The sequence below is a fragment of the Pungitius pungitius genome, chromosome 16 (genome assembly GCF_949316345.1).
Source record: "Pungitius pungitius chromosome 16, fPunPun2.1, whole genome shotgun sequence".
NCBI classification, from domain to species: domain Eukaryota; kingdom Metazoa; phylum Chordata; class Actinopteri; order Perciformes; family Gasterosteidae; genus Pungitius; species Pungitius pungitius.
This window is the reverse complement of record NC_084915.1, coordinates 11187991-11206519: the sequence shown is the minus strand read 5'-3', so window position 1 is coordinate 11206519 and position 18529 is coordinate 11187991. Positions and strand designations below refer to the sequence as shown.

The window sequence follows — 18529 nt, the reverse complement described above, 5'->3', positions numbered from 1 at the left end:
CGCTTCAAAGTCAATACACACGTTGACACGCGCACACAAACGCAAACAAACAGACACACACCTCCGCTGCTCCAGTGTTCTGGCACGACCTTCCATAGACAAGGTCTCCACGCGTACAAGCCTGTCCGTGGTGCACTTGCCATCACAACAGAGGTGAGGAAATAAACAATTTACACAAAAAATGCTACTTTATGCCATTTCTATGTCTGGTGAATTAGTTGCTAAGTTAAATATTTAAGATGCTTGTTGTGAAATACTCTTGGTGCTGGCAGGCCATTTTTGTGGATTAAATATTTGACTAAATTATATATTATGTTCATGGATTGTCTCCATGAACATATGTGGTTGGCCAAATATAGACTAATTATGTACCTGAGAATTATAATAATATAATATAATAATAATTGTTAATAGACAGCTCTTGCCAATACTTTTTACAGCACACATTCAACATTATTCACGCGTTGTTTCAGTTATTTTAGGGCACTTGACGGAGCCGTTGAAATTATGACATCTTATCAAATATCAGATTTTGTTTGCCAAGTTTATGATGTCTTGGCTTAGGGGGGGCGGGAGGGGGGGCAGCAGGACTCGCTGTGAAAGGGAAGCTGGCATGTTTACTTTTTAGGGAAGGGGTATCCTGGTGATAAAGCATTAGGTAATTAGCCTATCTGAGCCTGCAGACTGAGTGACGCCATGCGGCTCCACGGAGCGGCAGACTGATGCCGCACTGAGCTCCTGTCATTGTGAACTCCAGCTGTCTTGCTTTTTTTTCTTCTTTTCTTTTTTTAAAATCCTGCAGGAGACGCGCTTTTGTCACATGAGCATTTAGGACTTAAAAGCTGCATTCACATTTGTATTAAAGCCGCACCGCTTTAAGATTGGGAAACTCTTGGTTCTGCTGTGTATTTTAGAATAAACGGGCGTCCAAGCAAAACACTGCGGTTGAAATAACATTTTATTTGACCGACAATATAAACGCTTTGCATGCCTAGAGTGTTTTTTCTAATCTGCATTAAATGCGCACAAACATGCGCGCATAAAGAGGAAAACGAGCTGTCATATTCGGACATATCGCTCCAAACTCTTCTGCTGCAGGTAGCTCACATCACCATGGTGAACTTACACAGACATACTTTCCTGCATGAATATTTGGGAAAGTTTGAATGATTCATCAGTAAAATGGGGCTGCTGGAGTGATGCGACTCAAAGGGTGACATATAGATGTTGGAATAGACTAAATCATTAGTCTGCTTCTCGATGGTTTAGAAGAAATAGACAAAACAGCTCTCTCTCCCTCTCGCTCCCTCTCTCCCTCCCTCCCCCTCCTGTCCTGTGATGTGTTCTGGCCAGACAGTATGGCTCCTGGGCGTCAGTGGCACGATCATAGAAACAGAGGCCAGAGAGGACATTCCTCATTGTTGTCGAATCTAGAAATGAGCTTTCTCCATCTTGTCCTATTCTTTTTTAAACTGCATGCGCTTTCTTTATAGAAAAATAACAACCTTGCTGTTGTGGGAGATCAGTTTCATACATGGTCTCTGTCTCATTGTCCTTCAGATGCTGCCTTTGTATCATGGAAATACACCTCGAGTGCCCGGATCGCTAAGTAGAAGTAGGTTTTGCTCATGTAGTCTTTGATTTCACTGTGCTTAATCCCCTTCACAATAAAATCCCAAGGTCTCCTTTGTACCCAACTACTGAACTATTCATTCAACCTTGCATTTGTTTCAGCTAAATTAGCAGTTAATACACTCTGTCTTTCTTCTCTCGCCAGATGATTGAAATTTGACCTGGATTTCCACCTGTGAGGAATAACCTTCTCTGCAGGAGGCTTCAAATCCAGAGCTGCCGGATCTCTTCTGCATGTGCCAGCACAGAGAAGGGATTTAGAATTTGTGCTGCACTTGGGAAGTCCAACTCCTCCACCCCGTGCTCTGTTTGCACGGACTCACCCCGATACCGTTTTCACCCTTACCCTGACTATTTGATTGCTGGCTGCTGTCCTCAGGGGGGGGGGGGGGGGGACTATTATCCCTTAAACAGCTTCCATCACCTCATCTCGTCGCCCATTTATCCATCTCATAATGAACTCGTCTGCATCCATTACGTCCCTATTCTCCTTCACCAGCCCGGCGGTAAAGCGCCTGCTAGGTTGGAAACAAGGGGATGAGGAAGAGAAGTGGGCGGAGAAGGCTGTGGACTCTCTAGTGAAGAAACTAAAGAAGAAGAAGGGGGCAATGGAGGAGCTGGAGAGAGCACTCAGCTGTCCAGGGCAGCCCAGTGAGTATGAGAGTGCCAGATGTTTGCGTTCTGTCAGGTCTCAATCTGGAGGTCACAACCCATGCAGGGGGTCACAAGATAAACATTGAGGAGTTTAATAGGAGAAACCGAACATGCTCTTGAAAATGATTTGATTCAAACAATCAGCATTAAATCTTGACTTCAGGTGTCATAAGCTTAAAAGGTTGGGAACCACTACAGTCAGTAAAGAGGAGGATTCTTACCTGTTGAGCTCATAAATTATGATAAGAAATGAAGAAGCAGTTTTTTCTTCCTCAAGTGTATACTGAGGGCCGAGTTGTTTGATCTGACTCCTCCAGGCAAGTGCGTGACGATTCCTCGGTCGCTAGACGGGAGGTTGCAGGTGTCCCACAGGAAGGGACTCCCCCATGTCATCTACTGCAGGGTGTGGCGCTGGCCTGACCTGCAGTCCCACCACGAGCTGAAGGCCTTGGATTGCTGTGAGTTTGATTTCGGCTCCAAGCAGAAGGACATCTGTGTCAACCCGTACCACTACAGGCGCGTGGAGACTCCAGGTAAACGCCCTATCAGAGAACATCTGAATCTGCTGGAACGGAACCAGGTCATTATTACATTTTAATATTGTGGCAGTGAATCGTTTTTAGGAGTCCTTCCTAAACCGAGGCGAGGCATTTGATAAAAGAGTTCCCAGGCCAAAGGGACTTGCTGTAACGTGATCTTTCATAACAGCATCTGGTCTCGCTCTAAATCCCTTTGTGTCTAGTCAGCCCCCTCAATACCTGTTTTTGTCTTTTCCTTCCCCTGTCGTCTTCTCTCAGTGCTGCCGCCAGTTCTGGTCCCACGCCACAGCGAGTTCAACCCTCAGCACAGCTTGCTGGCCAAGTTCCGTAACGCCTCCCTGCACAACGAGCCTCTGATGCCCAAGAACGCCACCTACCCGGACTCCTTCCCCGCGCGGCCCTGCTCCTCCTTCTCCTCCTCCTCCTCTTCTTCCTCCCTCATCCAGTCGCCCGCCTCGCAGAGTTACCCCAGCTCCCCCAACAGCTCTGCGGAGCCCGGCAGTCCGTATCACCTCACAGGTAGGAACCAGAAGGAGCACGCTGGTCCTCTTATGGGCTTCTGTCTTCATACGTCTCTCAACCTTTTATCCGACGCTTTTAATTTGTGACTTGCTTCTCCAGCAGAGACGCCCCCGCCTCCGTACAGCATGATGGAGACGAGCCCTCCGGAGGACGTGAAGCCCAGCAACTCCACAGAAACCCTCAAACTCACTTTTTCCTCCCCACACAGAGGTAACTTCAGTCCACCCAAGATCTACAGATTGTAGTGACTGATTGTTGTGAGCCCGTTTGTTCGTTTTTAAACTTTACAATTCACAACTGTATATGTATTTGCTTCCTGGGCTCCCTCTGTGCCTATAGCGGTAAAAAACATGCAATCTCCCCCTCACCCATGCATCATTACATGTGTCAATTGCACCTGTGCCCTCATATGTGGACTCCCGGTCACACTAATACACACGGCCACCCGTGGCCCCCCTGAGATTGGCTCCCAATACCATGTTGTACAAACAACATCACGAATGGCTCCTACACAGATAATAGAAATTTAGTATGTCATTTAAGTAGTATTTCCACCAGTTGAGTGACCAGTACTATAGCATGTCTATTATCCATTTGTACTCCATTTGTACTTTCACCCATCAGTCTGAAAAAGCACATCAAATGAAATGTAGCATGTCATATGCTGCGCTGTCCTCAGCGGCCACTTTAAAGCCAGCCCTTCGTTACGTTCCGGTTCAGACTTACGGCCCGTGTGTTACGAAGAGCCAGAGTACTGGTGTTCGGTAGCTTACTACGAGCTCAACAACCGAGTGGGGGAGACTTTCCACGCGTCGTCTCGCAGCGTCCTGGTGGACGGCTTCACCGACCCATCCAACAACAAGAACCGCTTCTGCCTCGGCCTGCTGTCCAACGTCAACCGCAACTCCACCATCGAACACACACGCAGGCACATAGGCAAAGGTAGGCGGCACCACTCACTCAGGTGATTCCGTTTGGAGCACCACCCTTTGAGTCATTTCTTAATGGACCTTATACGTGTCCTGTCCCCCCGTCAAAGTCTTTCACTTTGCATCACTTGAGGTGTGTGTTTTTGTCCTGAATCCTTGGGGCCATTTTCTTTCTCATGCTAAGAGTATAGAGACATGTTGGAGTGAGAGACAAGAAGCGCCTCTAGGTGACAGCAAACAGTGCACTTTGTGGTTCTGAAGGATAGCAGTTACAAAAAGAAAGATAAGCAGATTCCATTGTGGTTTTGCTCTGTGACATATTACCAAAAAAAAAGAGATATTTATATCTTTGATTTCATATTTTCTTGGATAAAAGCTGCATTATTACCGTTTTCTAGTAAAGGGACCAGTTGTCTTTTTGCGACATTTTTAACCTTCAAGTTACCTCCCTCCTATTTGATCTCCTTCATACCTCGAAGGTCTCCACCTGTACTACGTGGGCGGCGAGGTGTACGCCGAGTGCCTGAGCGACAGCAGCATCTTCGTCCAGAGCCGCAACTGTAACTTCCAGCATGGCTTCCACGCCACCACAGTGTGCAAGATCCCCAGCGGCTGCAGCCTCAAGATCTTCAACAACCAGCTGTTCGCCCAGCTCCTCGCCCAGTCCGTGAACCACGGCTTCGAGGTTGTTTATGAGCTCACCAAGATGTGTACCATCCGCATGAGCTTTGTGAAGGTACTGAGCTTTTGCTTAATAGCTTCATTGCGTAATAGGAACAAAGTTTGTCAGCGGACTTAAAGATGCAGTTATTTGGGACTTGGTGAGCTGTTAAGCGTGTTCTAGGATGAGGGGTTATCCTCGTCACCCATGTCGTTTTAATAGTAAACTAAACTGCTTATTGGTGTGTGTTCTCGTTAGGGATGGGGTGCTGAATACCACCGGCAAGATGTGACCAGCACCCCCTGCTGGATCGAGGTACATCTGCACGGGCCCCTTCAATGGCTGGACAAGGTCCTCACACAGATGGGGTCCCCCCACAACCCTATTTCATCAGTGTCATAGCATGGACACAGGTGTGTGTTTGTGTGTCTGTGTCGTGGGTCCTTCCCACATTCTTACCCAAAGTTTTGTCACATCATGCAACATAAGTGAAACACATGAGTGATTAAGTCTGCTTTACAGCTTGTGTAGTTAAATGATCAAGACTGTGATACGGTATTTCTCGTCTCTCTCCGTCATTGGGACATTAACTGCACTCCAAGACAAGAAAACCAGGATATATCGGGCGGGTACTCAAGTACTTCTGTCGTCAATGTTATTACGGTTGTATGTATTCTATAAAACGTTTTGCTTTTCCATTAAAGTCGTTTTAAAAAGAACAAACTTCTCAACGTTAAGTTAATAATTTACTTTCATATTCACACACAGTATGGTACAGTGCAACATAGCTAGCATGATCCATGTTAATACCAACAAACTGATTAGTTTCTTTTTGTATGCAGTTACTGTGAATAAAAGCAAGTCCTCATGAAAGCCCCACGTGTCATCAACAGGACTCCAAACATACATTGACACAGTTGATTGTCACATGTTATTAACACATTCACATTCGAGAAACATCAGGCTACAAAGTGAAGAAGAACTACGAAGAAGAAAAGCATCACATAGGCAGCACTCAGAAACACAAACTATCATGTTTTTTTTAGTTTTTTTTTACTATACAGTTAAAGTGAGACTTCGACATCTGGATAAACCTGCAATCCAAAGCCCTCGTTATTCTTGTTACATGGCGATGGGGGATTAACACAAAGACATAAAAAGTAATTGTTAAAAGAAATAGCACCAATAGTCTTAAGCACCTTCCAAGCGTCTCTTGAATAGAACTTCATTCTTTCTTCTGCGCGGCTGTCTGGCCTGGAGGAAGTCATGTTCACAGTACACGGTTACCAACCACCTACGCACGCACGTGCCAGTGTTTCTTCGGTGCTTTCTGTGTATCCCGAATACAGCGCAGAACACCGGCAGACTGGCGTCAACAGCCCTGGAACTGCTGCTGTGATTGGCTGCGGCTCTGAGTGGCGAGGAGCTGCTGCTGCTGCTGCAGGAAGCTGATCACCTCGGGACTTCTGAGCAGTGACTGAAGGAGACACACACACATTCAAATTTCAGAACAAAAAGCTGAATATTTCTGTAGATACGAAGCTTTCTCTTCTCGTAATCTGCTTTTATTAAGGGGCGAGAGTGAAGTATACAAGTGATGGTAGAAGACCACAAAAACACATGGCTTTCAAACCTGTTCAGGTAGATACTGAGCATGTGCATGCAAGTCAGGTAGATAAATGTGTTCAGCCGTGCTGTACTATTTAGCCTTGCTGCTGAGCAAGGAGAGATTTAAGGATCCCAAACAACCAGAAAGAGACATAACGCCAAGAGTGAGGGAAAAGGGTTACAAACCGAAATGTAGTCTCTTGAAAGTGGAGCAGAGACGGAAAGGAGTTTTACATCACAACACAAATCAAATGCCAAGTTCTGGAGGCTCTTGATCCCTTACAAAGAGTGTAATTTGTCATCCATCTATAGTCCACACAGTCAGTGTCCAGTTAGGACTTACCAGTCTTTTCTGGTTGAGGACCTGCTCTATCAGCGAGGGCCTGGCCGGCCGGTCCCCAATGGCACCCAGGCGCTGTTTGTTCACAGACACGGGCCGCTCCTCAGAGTTATCCTGATGGCCACATGGAGATATAGAGGGAAAAAAACATGCAATTAACAAGGACTGCTTGGTTTGTATTGTGGTTTAAAATAGCAAGGGAGCGCGCCAAAGGCTCAAGCCCAGTGCAAAATGAATCGATTTTCAGTCATCTTTCTAAAATCTCTACGTTAAAAGTGACAGTCTGGAATACAAGTTTACTTTGAATGGACAAAATCTTTCACAAGACGAAGATACGTTCAATTAAATGCATGTAGAAATGCAGAGTATCTGAAGCACAGCCGTACGTCAATTTTCCCACTGGACATGGCCTGGTCGCTCTTCTTCTTCTTGTACTTGTCTTTGTACATCTTGTTGCGGTGTTTTTTGCACATCCAGGGCTTCCGCTGCTTCGCCACCTGCGTGGTGGTCTCCGTGCAGCCCTCGTAGGTGCACTGTTTGGGGGCGTTGTCGCCCTCCGAGGTGTCCTCGTCGTTGAGCTCCTCGGGGCTGGCGGCGCTGTCTCGGGGATCCGACGTGTCCAGGACGTCGCTCTCCTCGTCGGGGTCGTCCATGTCGTAGGAGGAGACGTTGTTGTCCGGCTCGTGCGGCGTTATCACATTTCTGCTGTCGACCACTCCGCTCTTACTCACGTAGTACCGTTGTCCGTCTTTGGTGAGCAACAGGGTCGAGTCTTTGTCTTTGTTTGCCGATGCTGAATTGTCATCCTCACTCATGATCGCGGCGAATGCCAAATGCACGGTTGTAGCGGCAGCTAGCTAGCTAGCGAGCTAAATATCAAATATCTGCGGTCAGCCCAGGTCAATCGGCTTAGCTTCCCAACGAGTTTCCTATATCATCCGATTTTGAGAAGGCCGTGTGTGATGAATACATACTTTGGACATTAAATCGTAGGACTTCTTGTGTCCTACCACTCAACTTCCACGGGTTTCAGATGTCACCGCTGTCGTTGCATTTTGATAACAATCATATTCTTCTTCGCTTGATTATTTGACTCGACAGAGCGACTCCTAGCGGCCAACACGCAACACGACGTGTGGTTTTCTGCTGTAATAAAGTATTTTACTTGAGAAATTGGGCATGGATCCTAAATAGATAGTTATAATATATATAATAATCTGAGAATATATATGCGTAAAGTACAGTTGCATATATTATATAAAGAGATATATTTAGTGGTATATTTAGTTATTTTGTAACTTAAAAATGTTTTTTTTTGTATAATATATTATTCATTTTACTTTTTGGTCAAATACAATACATTTTGTTTAACATACAGTACTACTTACGGATATTGTTATTAAAATAGCTTTTTTTTAATACCATTTTTTAAAAACTAAGACGTAAAGGATATTTTCCGGCATACTACACCATGGAATTGTCATATCATACTTTACATTTACTATTTCATTTTTACTTTATTTTGTTTTTTAGTGTACAATTTTCCCACATGGTATACTATCAAATATTAATCATTGGTATAGGACCCTTTTTACAACATGTACAACTACATTCCATTCTAGGACATTTATGACATACTATTCTGTTGCTTATTTACTATTTTGAAATTCTATAGTATTTATTCTTATGACCTAATGTAGAATTACTTTTTTTAATGACAACTGTACGGTTTCTTTTTATGACTCGTCATTGTATACTATTATATTTAAAAAAGGAAAAGTGCACGCAGACTAAAACATAAAACACTACTGAGATGCATCCAAATCACTAACTTCAGCTAATAAAATATGAATAATGACATTACATGATTCCCGACTCACTCCATGGAACCCGTCCCTTTCGAATGTTCACATACAAATTAAACAAACAGTGACACTGTCAATCATCGTGAGTTCTGGTGTCTCTAGTGGAATCAAAGCTGACCTTCCTGATCCACATTTGGGATTTGATTCTCTCTCCTCAAGGTGCCGTGTGTCAAACGTGTTTATTTCTCAATTCACACGCGGGCATCAGCACACATGTCAAAAAAAGTGAAATAAGGATCACAGCATAAAAGTAGTGAAATCAACTAGGGCTTTATTAGAAATGCCATTGTATGACTTGCAGGGTTTGGTTGCAGTCAAGGCTTCAAACTGTAAACTTTGAAACAGTTTTGAGGTTTAGTAAACAATCCCAAGGTCTAATATGAGAAACGGACACAATGAGGCATGTGCTTGAATAGCACAAGGGAACAACTGATGGGCTGCAGGCTCCAACCTGCTGTCTGAGGTTGTGGGTTCATGCCCCTTCATGCAGACATCACTTCTGCTTTGAAAGATTTTTGAGGATTGAGTAGCAGTCTCAAGGTTAAATACGAGAAACAAAAATTTAATTTGTGCATGTTGAGGTAGTGCAGCACAAGAGCAGAGGAGCTACTGTCCTTACCCTGTAGGTTGAGGGTTCAAGCCCAGTCTTGGGTTTGAGCCTTTGGCTTTATTTCAGGTTTGAGTAGCAATCTCAAGGTTAAATACAACAAACAAAGGGATGGTTAGTGTGTGGAGAAGTAGCACAGCGGAAGAGCTGCTGCCACAAGCCTGCACTGCATTTGAAGGTTGTGGGTTCATGCCCAGATGTGGAGATAGCATTTAAAAGAGTTTTAAAGTTTGACTGACATGCTCAAGGTTAAATAGGAGAATCAAAGTTGCCAAAATGTGACCAGGACTGGTAGTGTAGGGGTGAGTGCAGGGTGCCGAAAGCCTCTGTGCGCACCGCCAGTGGGTTCAAATCCCACCTGCCAAGTCTTGAGTGCACTACTGCGGAGGTAGTAGTGGGGGCATTGTCCCCACTGGTTGTTTCAGAGAAGTGAACCCTAGGGGTTATGCAGAAACACAAGGTGTGTTATGATGGCATTGTCAAGAATGTTATGATGGCATTGTCAAGAATGATGAAGAACCTTTTGAATGATGATGAATTGACTAAATTTGATGTTAATTGCTAATTAAGCTTTTAGCACTTATTAGCCATGCTACATAACCTGTAGGGTTCCACCTTTTTGACGGGAGAGAAGGCCGGATGAGTCAGTAAAGATGAGCAGATGTGTCTCATTCAGTGGTCACACTGATATGAAACTTATTACAGCCTCTGAGGGCATTTTTCAAGACAATCACATGTTTGTCTACTTCAGGGCATCCTGTGGACAACCTTAAACTGACAGTCTGGCACAGGGTGTAGATTTGTTTACCCTTTTTAGTGCATCCACCCTCCAATTCTCTGTTACATTCAAATTCAACTCACTTGTGCCTTTACCAATGCAGGAAGGATGAATAGCATGGTTGATCCTCCAAGATGCACCAATCCGTCTCTGGGGCAATATCCCATTATGATTTTTTATAAATGTCAGTTACCCAAAACTAAAAAAGGATTTAGGAAGAGCCACCATGTCCCTTGAGGGTTGAACCCAAACAGAAATTTGGGGCATTTGGCATTAGTGACAGGGACGTGTAGGTTGCTCCATCTAAGATCATTCCAGTCATGTCATGGGAAAAAAAATATTGTGAAAAAAGTCAAAATATGTAGGGTCAAATTTTTTTTAAAATAATAGGTAAAAAATTATTATAAAAAATATATGTAAGGTCAATACAGGGCCGGGACTCGATTAAAAATATTAATTAACCTGGGAGGTTCAGCTAGCTAGTTAGCTTCGTGCTAACGCAATATATTCCTCGCATGACGTCACTGTGTTAAACACTGCTACCGAGCTGCGTTGCACACAGGGCTGCAGTGAGGACACACAACCTGGACGTGGATGAAAACACGCACATTTTATCCTAAATAATTCATTGTGTGAAGTTTTGTGGGGCTTTTGAGTCTTTCCTCAAATCACTGACCCCAACAAACTAGGTTCATAGATGCATCTCAATATATACATATACATATGTTCTAATAAATTTTATTAGGGCCGGGACTCGATTAAAAATATTAATCTAATTAATTAGAGGCTTTGTAATTAATTAATCAAAATTAATTGCATTTTAATTGCATAAATATTTGACCTGAGAACAGTGAGATGTAATTTTTTTCATATGGATTTTTATTTTTGGTCAAACAATTCCAGCAGACAAGTGCAGAAATATCATATTTAGAAATATAGTACTTTCAGAAATTCAGGTAGCCTATAGGTAAGTAGACCTTCTGTAAACTAGTTTTTTTTAAGTAGACCAATTCTTTCAAGTACATTCAGAACATTGGTTATTTTTTAAGACGTGGTCTTAGTTACCCTGGTCCTTAAACCAGTCATCTGGTGCAGTGTGGGTTGGGTGTGGGTCCTTGTACTCGGAGTCGGGCTAACGTCCACGCTAGCTGCTAATTGTTTTGCGTTGAGGTGATAATTGAGGCTCGATGTGAATTCCTTGTTGCATAGCTTGCACACAACCACGCTCTTATCGACGCTTCCATCCGTGTGTTTATTATTGTAGCCGAGGGTTATGGTACGCCTATACTTTGGATAATAAAAAACAACAATACGGCTGTAATTAACTAATCGTAATTAACGCGCTAAAGTCCCGGCCCTACATACAACCTGAGAGACGCTTAACGCATAATGCTTTGAAGTCAAAATACGTTTCTGTGAACAAATATGTCTTAGATTGCCTCTAGCATTCCAACTGTATGTTAAACACCGGCCGATTCACAATGAGCACGTACCCTTCAAGTCAAGTGCAACCCCTGCAGATAGGTGTGAAAAATAGCAACAACAAACATAAAATCTGTTGAGATATGGAGATCCTTAGTTGTATATTGCCACATGAGTGATCTACTATATGTCTGTTTTAAAACTGTCACATTAATCAAGCTCTACACAAGACACCGAAATGTGTTTTTGAAACCAATTTTTATTATTACTATTATTATGAATACACCATTGTTGAACAGAGGTACAGGTATTGGTATTGCAAAATATTCTAATACTGTAGTGCAGCTGTCAGAGCACTTTGGTAAACCGCATGAGTCGGAACAAGTGGATTTCAACAGCTAGACAAGTTCATAGATATCTGGTCAGTACGGTGGCACATGACTGTACATGAGTTGACATGATGAGAATTAGTTCAGACCTGTGTAGCCATAGTAGATCAGCCCTAAGAATGGAAAATAAATCACTTTCTTTCTTCTCTGGCTTTCCCCGTCCATCCTCTTGATCTCACATCAACTACGAGGGTTCCCCTTTTGGGTTCCTGTTACAAAGGAAGTGACATCAATCTCTGAGAACAAGTGGGACATCAGGTTGAAATGTTTCTTTTTCTACTCATTTATACGGTTTTGACCTGGTGATCCCGTCTAGTTTATTTCTATGACTGATGTATGACATGTATGTTTTTTTTCTTCTTTTTTGAGTCATTACTAGTAAATAAATATACTGTATTGTGAACTATCAAAATAAATTAAATTATGTTATTTACATAACATATAAACAATACTTTATCACACAACCATTTTGTATTCAAGAAAAGGCTACTGTATGTCTGTCATGCTTTCATCTGAATAAATTAAGTCATGAATGAGGTTGTACAGAGCTGAACTTCATCCCTTTGTACTGCTCTCCAGGAGTGCTGCTGGTTCATCTTTCTTATTTGGACTGCATCTCGACTACAGTACCTTGTGCAAATAGGCAGCCCTCATAAACTGCTAAATGTATCTATTTACCACCTACTATAGTCCCCTAAACCATAGACATTTTCCACTGCGGCTGCAACAATTATACCTGTTTTACCTGCTGGAATATTTGGATGAAATATGTCTTTTGTGTTTAAACCAGGCTTCCTATGTGTACATGGGCATTACAAAATATCAAGGTTAATATGATATAAATTCAGTGAAACTGTGCGCATGAAGACAAAATGTTGACTTTGCTACACAAGCACCCAAATGCTGCTGAATTGTGTTTATCAAGATGCCACGAATGAAGCAGTTAACACAATTACAACAGGGGATTAAATGCACTGTTGTTGTCTTATTTGCCGTTTCTGAAATGTACGTGTATGTGTAAACTGTAAAACTGCGATTCAACGTTACGGGAAGGCAACCCCAATACTGTGTGGAGCACAGAATTATAGCAAAGATGCATGTATCTGAACACTGTATTTGACGTATTCCTAAGAAATGTACTCCTTCTCTACACTCAATGTCTCACATTAACCTGTGTTGGACTACTTCAACATTTCTGACTTCTACTTCTAGATACCTTTTGATTATTTATGTTCCTCTAAGCTCTTAGGACAATCCAACAAAGACATATTCTTTATGCAAAAGGGACAGACATTAAAAAATGCACTGACTAAATAATAGATAAATAAGGTTCAATAAAACATGAACATTGGTCCATATTCTCATATTGCCTTTTTGAGCTGCTTCATCATAAGGAAGTATCCATGTTAAGCCCGGATCATCACAGAAGGATAAACGATGCTGTCGCCTCTTTCTCGCTCCTTGAGCTCTTCAACATGTGCTCAGATGAGAGATCGTTGAAAATAAATAAATAAAAAAGTAGTTTGTCTCATCCTACTGTATCCCTCTTCTTCGTGGTCTCTGTTTGTCCACGATTTTACCCTGTTATCTCTATAGAAAAGAGACTGTGGGGATGCTGATGTCGTCTCCTCCTCCTTCTCCTCCTCTTACATAAAGAGGGAGGAGCTGGAGGAGTTTTTCCTCTATTTTACATCTCTGCTCCTCCTCCTCCTCCCCTCTGCCTCTCTAGAAGGGCGAGTTGGGGGACTATATGATCCTGGCTGAGCTGATGGAGATGTCATCAGATTCCGATGGGAGGCTGGGGTTCGGGGAAAGGGTCAGAGGTCAGAGAGGGAGGAGCCACGGGCAGGCCGGGGAGGCAACAGGGAGGATGCCCCCGCAGTGTTTTTGTTGTTGACGTTGTTGCCGCTGTCACCTTCCGCATCATCTGCAAAAGCAGTGGCTTCACATTCGGGTAGCGTCCTCATCTGAGAACCTTCCCCTCCTTATCAAGAGGGGGGGCCTGAACGAGGGGGGGAACAGGAGAACGTTATAATCATGTTCTCTGATGCCGTCATGTGGTCACACAGTAATCCAGTATGGAGGACCAGGAGAGCCTTGCACATGTTCTATAAGTTATTTATTGTTATTAAATTGGACAGTGAGTTTTGGATTAAAAGCACATACTATATCAAAACCCCAATGAACGATTCGGCTTTAACATCTACTATCTTAGATGATGTTTGCACCGTTAACTAGGGATTCAATTATTTTTTTATTAATGAAAATTGTATGTGTACTGTAGATATCAGCCAGTAAGATTACAGCCATGAAGCTTTAGAACAACGAACTTCTAGGTCCTCCATAAAGCAGTGGTGGATAAAGTCACACAACCATGAGTTAGGTAGTGAGAGCTTAAAAGAAAGCTACGGTATCACTGTATCACGGTATAACTTTATACATGTTCAGCACAGAAATGTACACACAAGGATACACATTCACAAGGGACATTTAAACAGTAACTTGCACTGACATACAGAGGCACCAGGGGCCAAAGCTTTAGTAAAACAACGACAACAAGGATGCATGCTATGCATGAAATATGTTATTATATTATAATATATGTTATTTACAGCCAGGGGGACGTATGGAAAGAAGCACAAAGCAAAGCACAAAGACAACGGACAAAGACAAAGCTGTGGAGGCAGCACAGCAGCAGCTTCACAGTGGGGGGGGGCAGCAATTTCATAGACACCAGCTTGATTTGCTTTGAAAATGTGACCATCAACGCGGTAGGATCTCTATGGAAACCTGGCGTACCTTGTCCAGTACATGGCCGGGTGCTGGTAGAAATCCAACGAGCCAGACCTCTGCATAGAAAAGCTGTCATCCAACTGAACACAGAGAAAAAACCAGCACAATCAATTTAAACACCAGTCGACACCAAAACCGAATAAGATACAAACTTGGATTCTGTCTTTGGAGAAAGAACAAAATAACTTAAAAGGTAAGTTGCAAAAAAAAAAATACAGAGCTCAATACAAATCAAGGCAATCAGAGCTTGAGAGGTGTGAAACCCGGACGGTGGATTGCAGTGGCGGTGACTTACAGAAATGACCGACACTCCTGCAGTGGTGTCGTTGCCTTTCGGACTTGTGTTGAAGTGCTTCTTTATCTTCCCTGCTACTGACAACTGGTGATCGTTCTCACACAGACCGTCGTCCTGCACCAAGCGAGGCGAGAGTGGGAGGGGAAAAAAAGAATAAGCCCCTCACAGGAAGATGTTACGACTCAGTTTTTTTTGGACTGAATTAACGCTGGACTTACGGTCACCCAAGGGTGCTCCAGCACCTGGAGGGCAGTAAATCTCTGATCCACCTCCACCTCCAGCATGGATCGAATCAGCTCCTTCAGCAGCAAACCAACATGGGCGAGTCAAGTCAGTTCACTCAAAACGAGGGGGTTCGAGCCGCAACACAAACAAACAGATGATTTCCTAACATAGACTTGTTTTACCATGGCTGTCTCTGACACGTTGTCCCAGTACGGTAGGGGGAATTCCAGCTGTCCCATTAGTATCTGATCAAAAAGCACTTCCTGATCGTCACTGCTCCTGCAAACAAATAAATAAAACTTTTCCTTTGGTTTTCAGGAGTAAAAAAGCCATTTGATGAACTTCATATACAACTCCGAATGTGACATCTGAAAGTGGCATATAGATCTGGCATCTTGCTTACCCTCGAAAGGGTGGGAAACCACACAGCAGGATGTAGGTGATGACTCCAGCTGCCCAGATGTCCACCTTAAGGCCATACCTGCACAATGACATATCACAACTAAGTTAGATGAAAGATAATCTGTAACCTGCAGCCTGACTGCATTTGGACATAACTCTTACTGTATATGGAGCATGTATCTTCGACTCTGCTACTGATGCTCTTACCCTGTTTCTGAGATGATTTCAGGTGCTACATATGTCGGGGTCCCGCAGACAGTGTAGAGGGGACCGTCCAGCACAGTTGCCAAACCAAAGTCTCCAAGTTTCAGACTTTTGCTGCCGTCTGCATGCTCGTACACCTGAGCACATTTCATACAACAAATGCTGTAAAAATAGGAACGCTTTCTTCAAATGTATTGTTTTCTGTGTGGAAAATGTAACTATCCTGGGAATCTGGAAATCTATCAACCCTTTGTTCTTTGTGACTCTGTCCCTGGCTTCCCAGAAGGAGAGGAGCGTTGTAAAAAGTCTGCGAATCCCACACATAGTGGCTGGACAGAACACACTTCTTGTGACTTTCAATCAGCAATTACACTGGTGTAAGTAGTGGCTCAGAGTACAACACATTTCTATGCAATGCATTATCCTGCACCTTTTAATAAAGTCTGTCTGCATATAAAAGTCAAAGCAGGTAAAATACATATTCTAATATTTACAGCTATACTTCAACTCATTTTTTTGTTTTCGTCTGGCCCAACCATCTCATCTAAATGGGCTCTGGAGGGTGCAAAGAAGGGAAAGAGGGTGAGAAGACGACCATAAAGGTGGACGGAAGGCAAAAGGAGGGACGGCGTGCACGTACAAGAAAGAAAGCAGGAGTCGGAGCGAGCAGGAGGTGTGAGGGCAGCAGGGATGAGTCATCGCTCTCTCCTCTGCGAGAGTCCAGAGTGAGTGATATTGCCTCAACGTTCATTCACCCAGGAGGGAAGGCTAAATTGCCGCAAGACATATGACCCTGTACAGTGCACACAGTAAAAGCCCATGCAGAGCCACTCCGTGTGAACTCACCAGCAGGTTTTCTGGTTTGATGTCTCTGTGCACAATGTTGAGGCAGTGGAGGTATTTGATTGCGTTGGCCAGATTGTAGAGCATACCGCTGGCGTCTCTCTCCGTGTATCGGTTGGCAGAGGTGATCGCATCGAACAGATCTCCCCCCTGCAGGAAAAAAATTAAAAAATCACAATTGAAGGGTGGGTTTCTGAGTCTTGTGCATTCACACCCAGAACCTAAAAGGTTCACTTGCAAGTTTTTTCTGCTAAAAGGAGTTTTGGGCTATTAAGTTGATTCCCCTCCTCCGTTCCCTTTCATTTGAAGCTTTGGATGCAACAGTGTGTCTGAGTCTGTGCTGAATGAGATGGAGTTAGAGAGATTCAGCACTATTTTAAGCTTCTGCTCTATTTAGTCCACCCCGGGAAAGAGGAAACACACAGAGACAGAGGGATAGAGAGGGGGGAGAAATGTATTAAAGGAAGACTATCATACGCATATGTGATCCATTTTTCAAAGGGTTTGACATTGCTGCTAAAACATCCTCAATTCTTTTTTGGAGGGGTTTCCACAAGATTTTGGAGTCCAGGGAGGCTGCAGGGAGTTTCCTTTTATTCAGCGAAAAGGGCATCAGCGCGGTGTTGGGCGATGAAGCCTGGCTACTGGTGGTATCCCAAAGGTCCCTTTAGTTCTTTCATGACATATTAAAAACAACAATTTATGGGCCTTCTCATGCAGAAGAAAAAAATAGTTGCCACAAAGTTGGCTGCGTGCTATTGTCTGGAATATAAAGTTAGTTTTCTTGATTACAACTAGGGGACCTATCGACAGGCAAAAGAACACTCTCGCTGCTCCTTTGCCTCCCCTTTCAAACCATCCATCTGTGTGTCTCTCTCTCCGTGTCCCGGCAACTGAAGAGACTCTCTCCGCCTCATTCATCAACAGCTTCCTCTTGATCCGCCCACTTTGGACACGCTCACACGCACACTCACTTTCTCCACAGATTGCCGCTCATCTATATTCTGTAGTACTCTACAGCACAACACGAACAGATGGATTACACTCCTGGCTCCTGAATAATGCACCGACTTTTCTTGACTCGGGGAGCGACAGAGAACAACGAATGTGAACTCACAAGGGCTTTCGGGCCGGAGACCGAAAACCCGCAGTGTGGGACAGTTTGGAATGCAAATCATTTGCTTCACCATGTTGAATGGCCAAATTCATCATGGCCTGTCCATAACCATAGCCAAAAGAAATCATGTAAGTATTATATACACGCGTGGACACACACCTTGACCAGCTCCATGACCAGGTAGAGTTCACTGTAAGTGTCCACTTCCTCTATGAGCAGAACAATGTTTGGATGTTTGACCCTCCGGAGGATGGCCACCTCGTTTTGGATCATGTGCTCCTAGAAATAGGAATGGAAAGAGATTTTAGCCAAGTGACTCACATTTCTTAATAACAGGTCCTCAGTAGGTGTGATGGGTGAAAGTAGATGTCTCCATTAACGAAGCAACACAAGAAGCTAAACTGCTGCAGGTCGGTGAAAAGAGGAATTTCAGACGATTGTAATTACTTTTTAAGTGAAACCGATAAACTACTTTTTATTTTAGCGCCTGTTAAATGAATCGTGCATAGAAATGATGTGAACTGATGAACCGCAAACTTGTCTTTTGTTTGTTTCTTTTCTTATTTTCTGTTTATTAGTTTAATTGAACTTAAAAAAGCAGATTAGAGTTGTCTTCAAAAGAGTTACTTCTGTACATACATTACACCCGTTTTGAATACGAGTAAGCGTTTATGTCTGCATGCGTAACATTTCAGCCAAGCAAC

General features: G+C 43.4%; 3 protein-coding genes across 8 annotated transcripts in view; 1 reads left to right on the top strand and 2 right to left on the bottom strand.

The window, feature by feature from the left end:
- The first annotated feature begins 2 nt into the window (after nucleotides 1-2).
- On the top strand, nucleotides 3-5605 carry smad9 (SMAD family member 9). Of its 3 annotated transcripts, none has more exons than XM_037468445.2 (9): nucleotides 3-153; nucleotides 1561-1615; nucleotides 1778-2283; nucleotides 2604-2819; nucleotides 3084-3344; nucleotides 3450-3557; nucleotides 4068-4289; nucleotides 4756-5012; nucleotides 5196-5605. In XM_037468445.2, the coding sequence occupies exons 3-9, from the start codon at nucleotides 2088-2090 to the stop codon at nucleotides 5337-5339; spliced, it is 1404 nt and encodes a 467-aa protein (XP_037324342.2). In that variant the 5' UTR covers nucleotides 3-153; nucleotides 1561-1615; nucleotides 1778-2087; the 3' UTR covers nucleotides 5340-5605. The 3 variants fall into 3 exon arrangements, with proteins under 3 accessions (XP_037324342.2, XP_037324340.2, XP_037324341.2); XM_037468443.2 differs by having other exon boundaries at nucleotides 3447-3557; XM_037468444.2 differs by lacking the exon at nucleotides 1561-1615 and having other exon boundaries at nucleotides 29-153; nucleotides 3447-3557.
- Nucleotides 5606-5721: 116 nt separating this feature from the next.
- Nucleotides 5722-7997, bottom strand: rfxap (regulatory factor X-associated protein). Its single transcript, XM_037468456.2, has 3 exons — nucleotides 7272-7997; nucleotides 6889-6999; nucleotides 5722-6414 (listed from the first exon to the last, which is right to left on the bottom strand). Exons 1-3 carry the CDS (start codon nucleotides 7698-7700, stop codon nucleotides 6310-6312), a joined length of 645 nt encoding a protein of 214 aa, XP_037324353.1. The 5' UTR covers nucleotides 7701-7997; the 3' UTR covers nucleotides 5722-6309.
- Nucleotides 7998-11796: 3799 nt separating this feature from the next.
- The window catches only part of dclk1a (doublecortin-like kinase 1a), a 38249-nt gene continuing 31516 nt past the window's right edge, over nucleotides 11797-18529 (bottom strand). For all 4 annotated transcript variants that reach the window (XM_037468437.2, XM_037468439.2, XM_037468438.2 and 1 more), the window contains 9 exons: nucleotides 17985-18104; nucleotides 16712-16858; nucleotides 15869-16002; nucleotides 15663-15740; nucleotides 15442-15538; nucleotides 15253-15333; nucleotides 15035-15148; nucleotides 14746-14819; nucleotides 11797-13948 (listed from right to left, as the gene is read on the bottom strand). In XM_037468437.2, coding sequence (XP_037324334.2) covers nucleotides 13891-13948; nucleotides 14746-14819; nucleotides 15035-15148; nucleotides 15253-15333; nucleotides 15442-15538; nucleotides 15663-15740; nucleotides 15869-16002; nucleotides 16712-16858; nucleotides 17985-18104 — 903 coding nt within the window. In that variant the 3' untranslated portion in view covers nucleotides 11797-13890. The remainder of the gene's footprint in view (nucleotides 13949-14745; nucleotides 14820-15034; nucleotides 15149-15252; nucleotides 15334-15441; nucleotides 15539-15662; nucleotides 15741-15868; nucleotides 16003-16711; nucleotides 16859-17984; nucleotides 18105-18529) is intronic.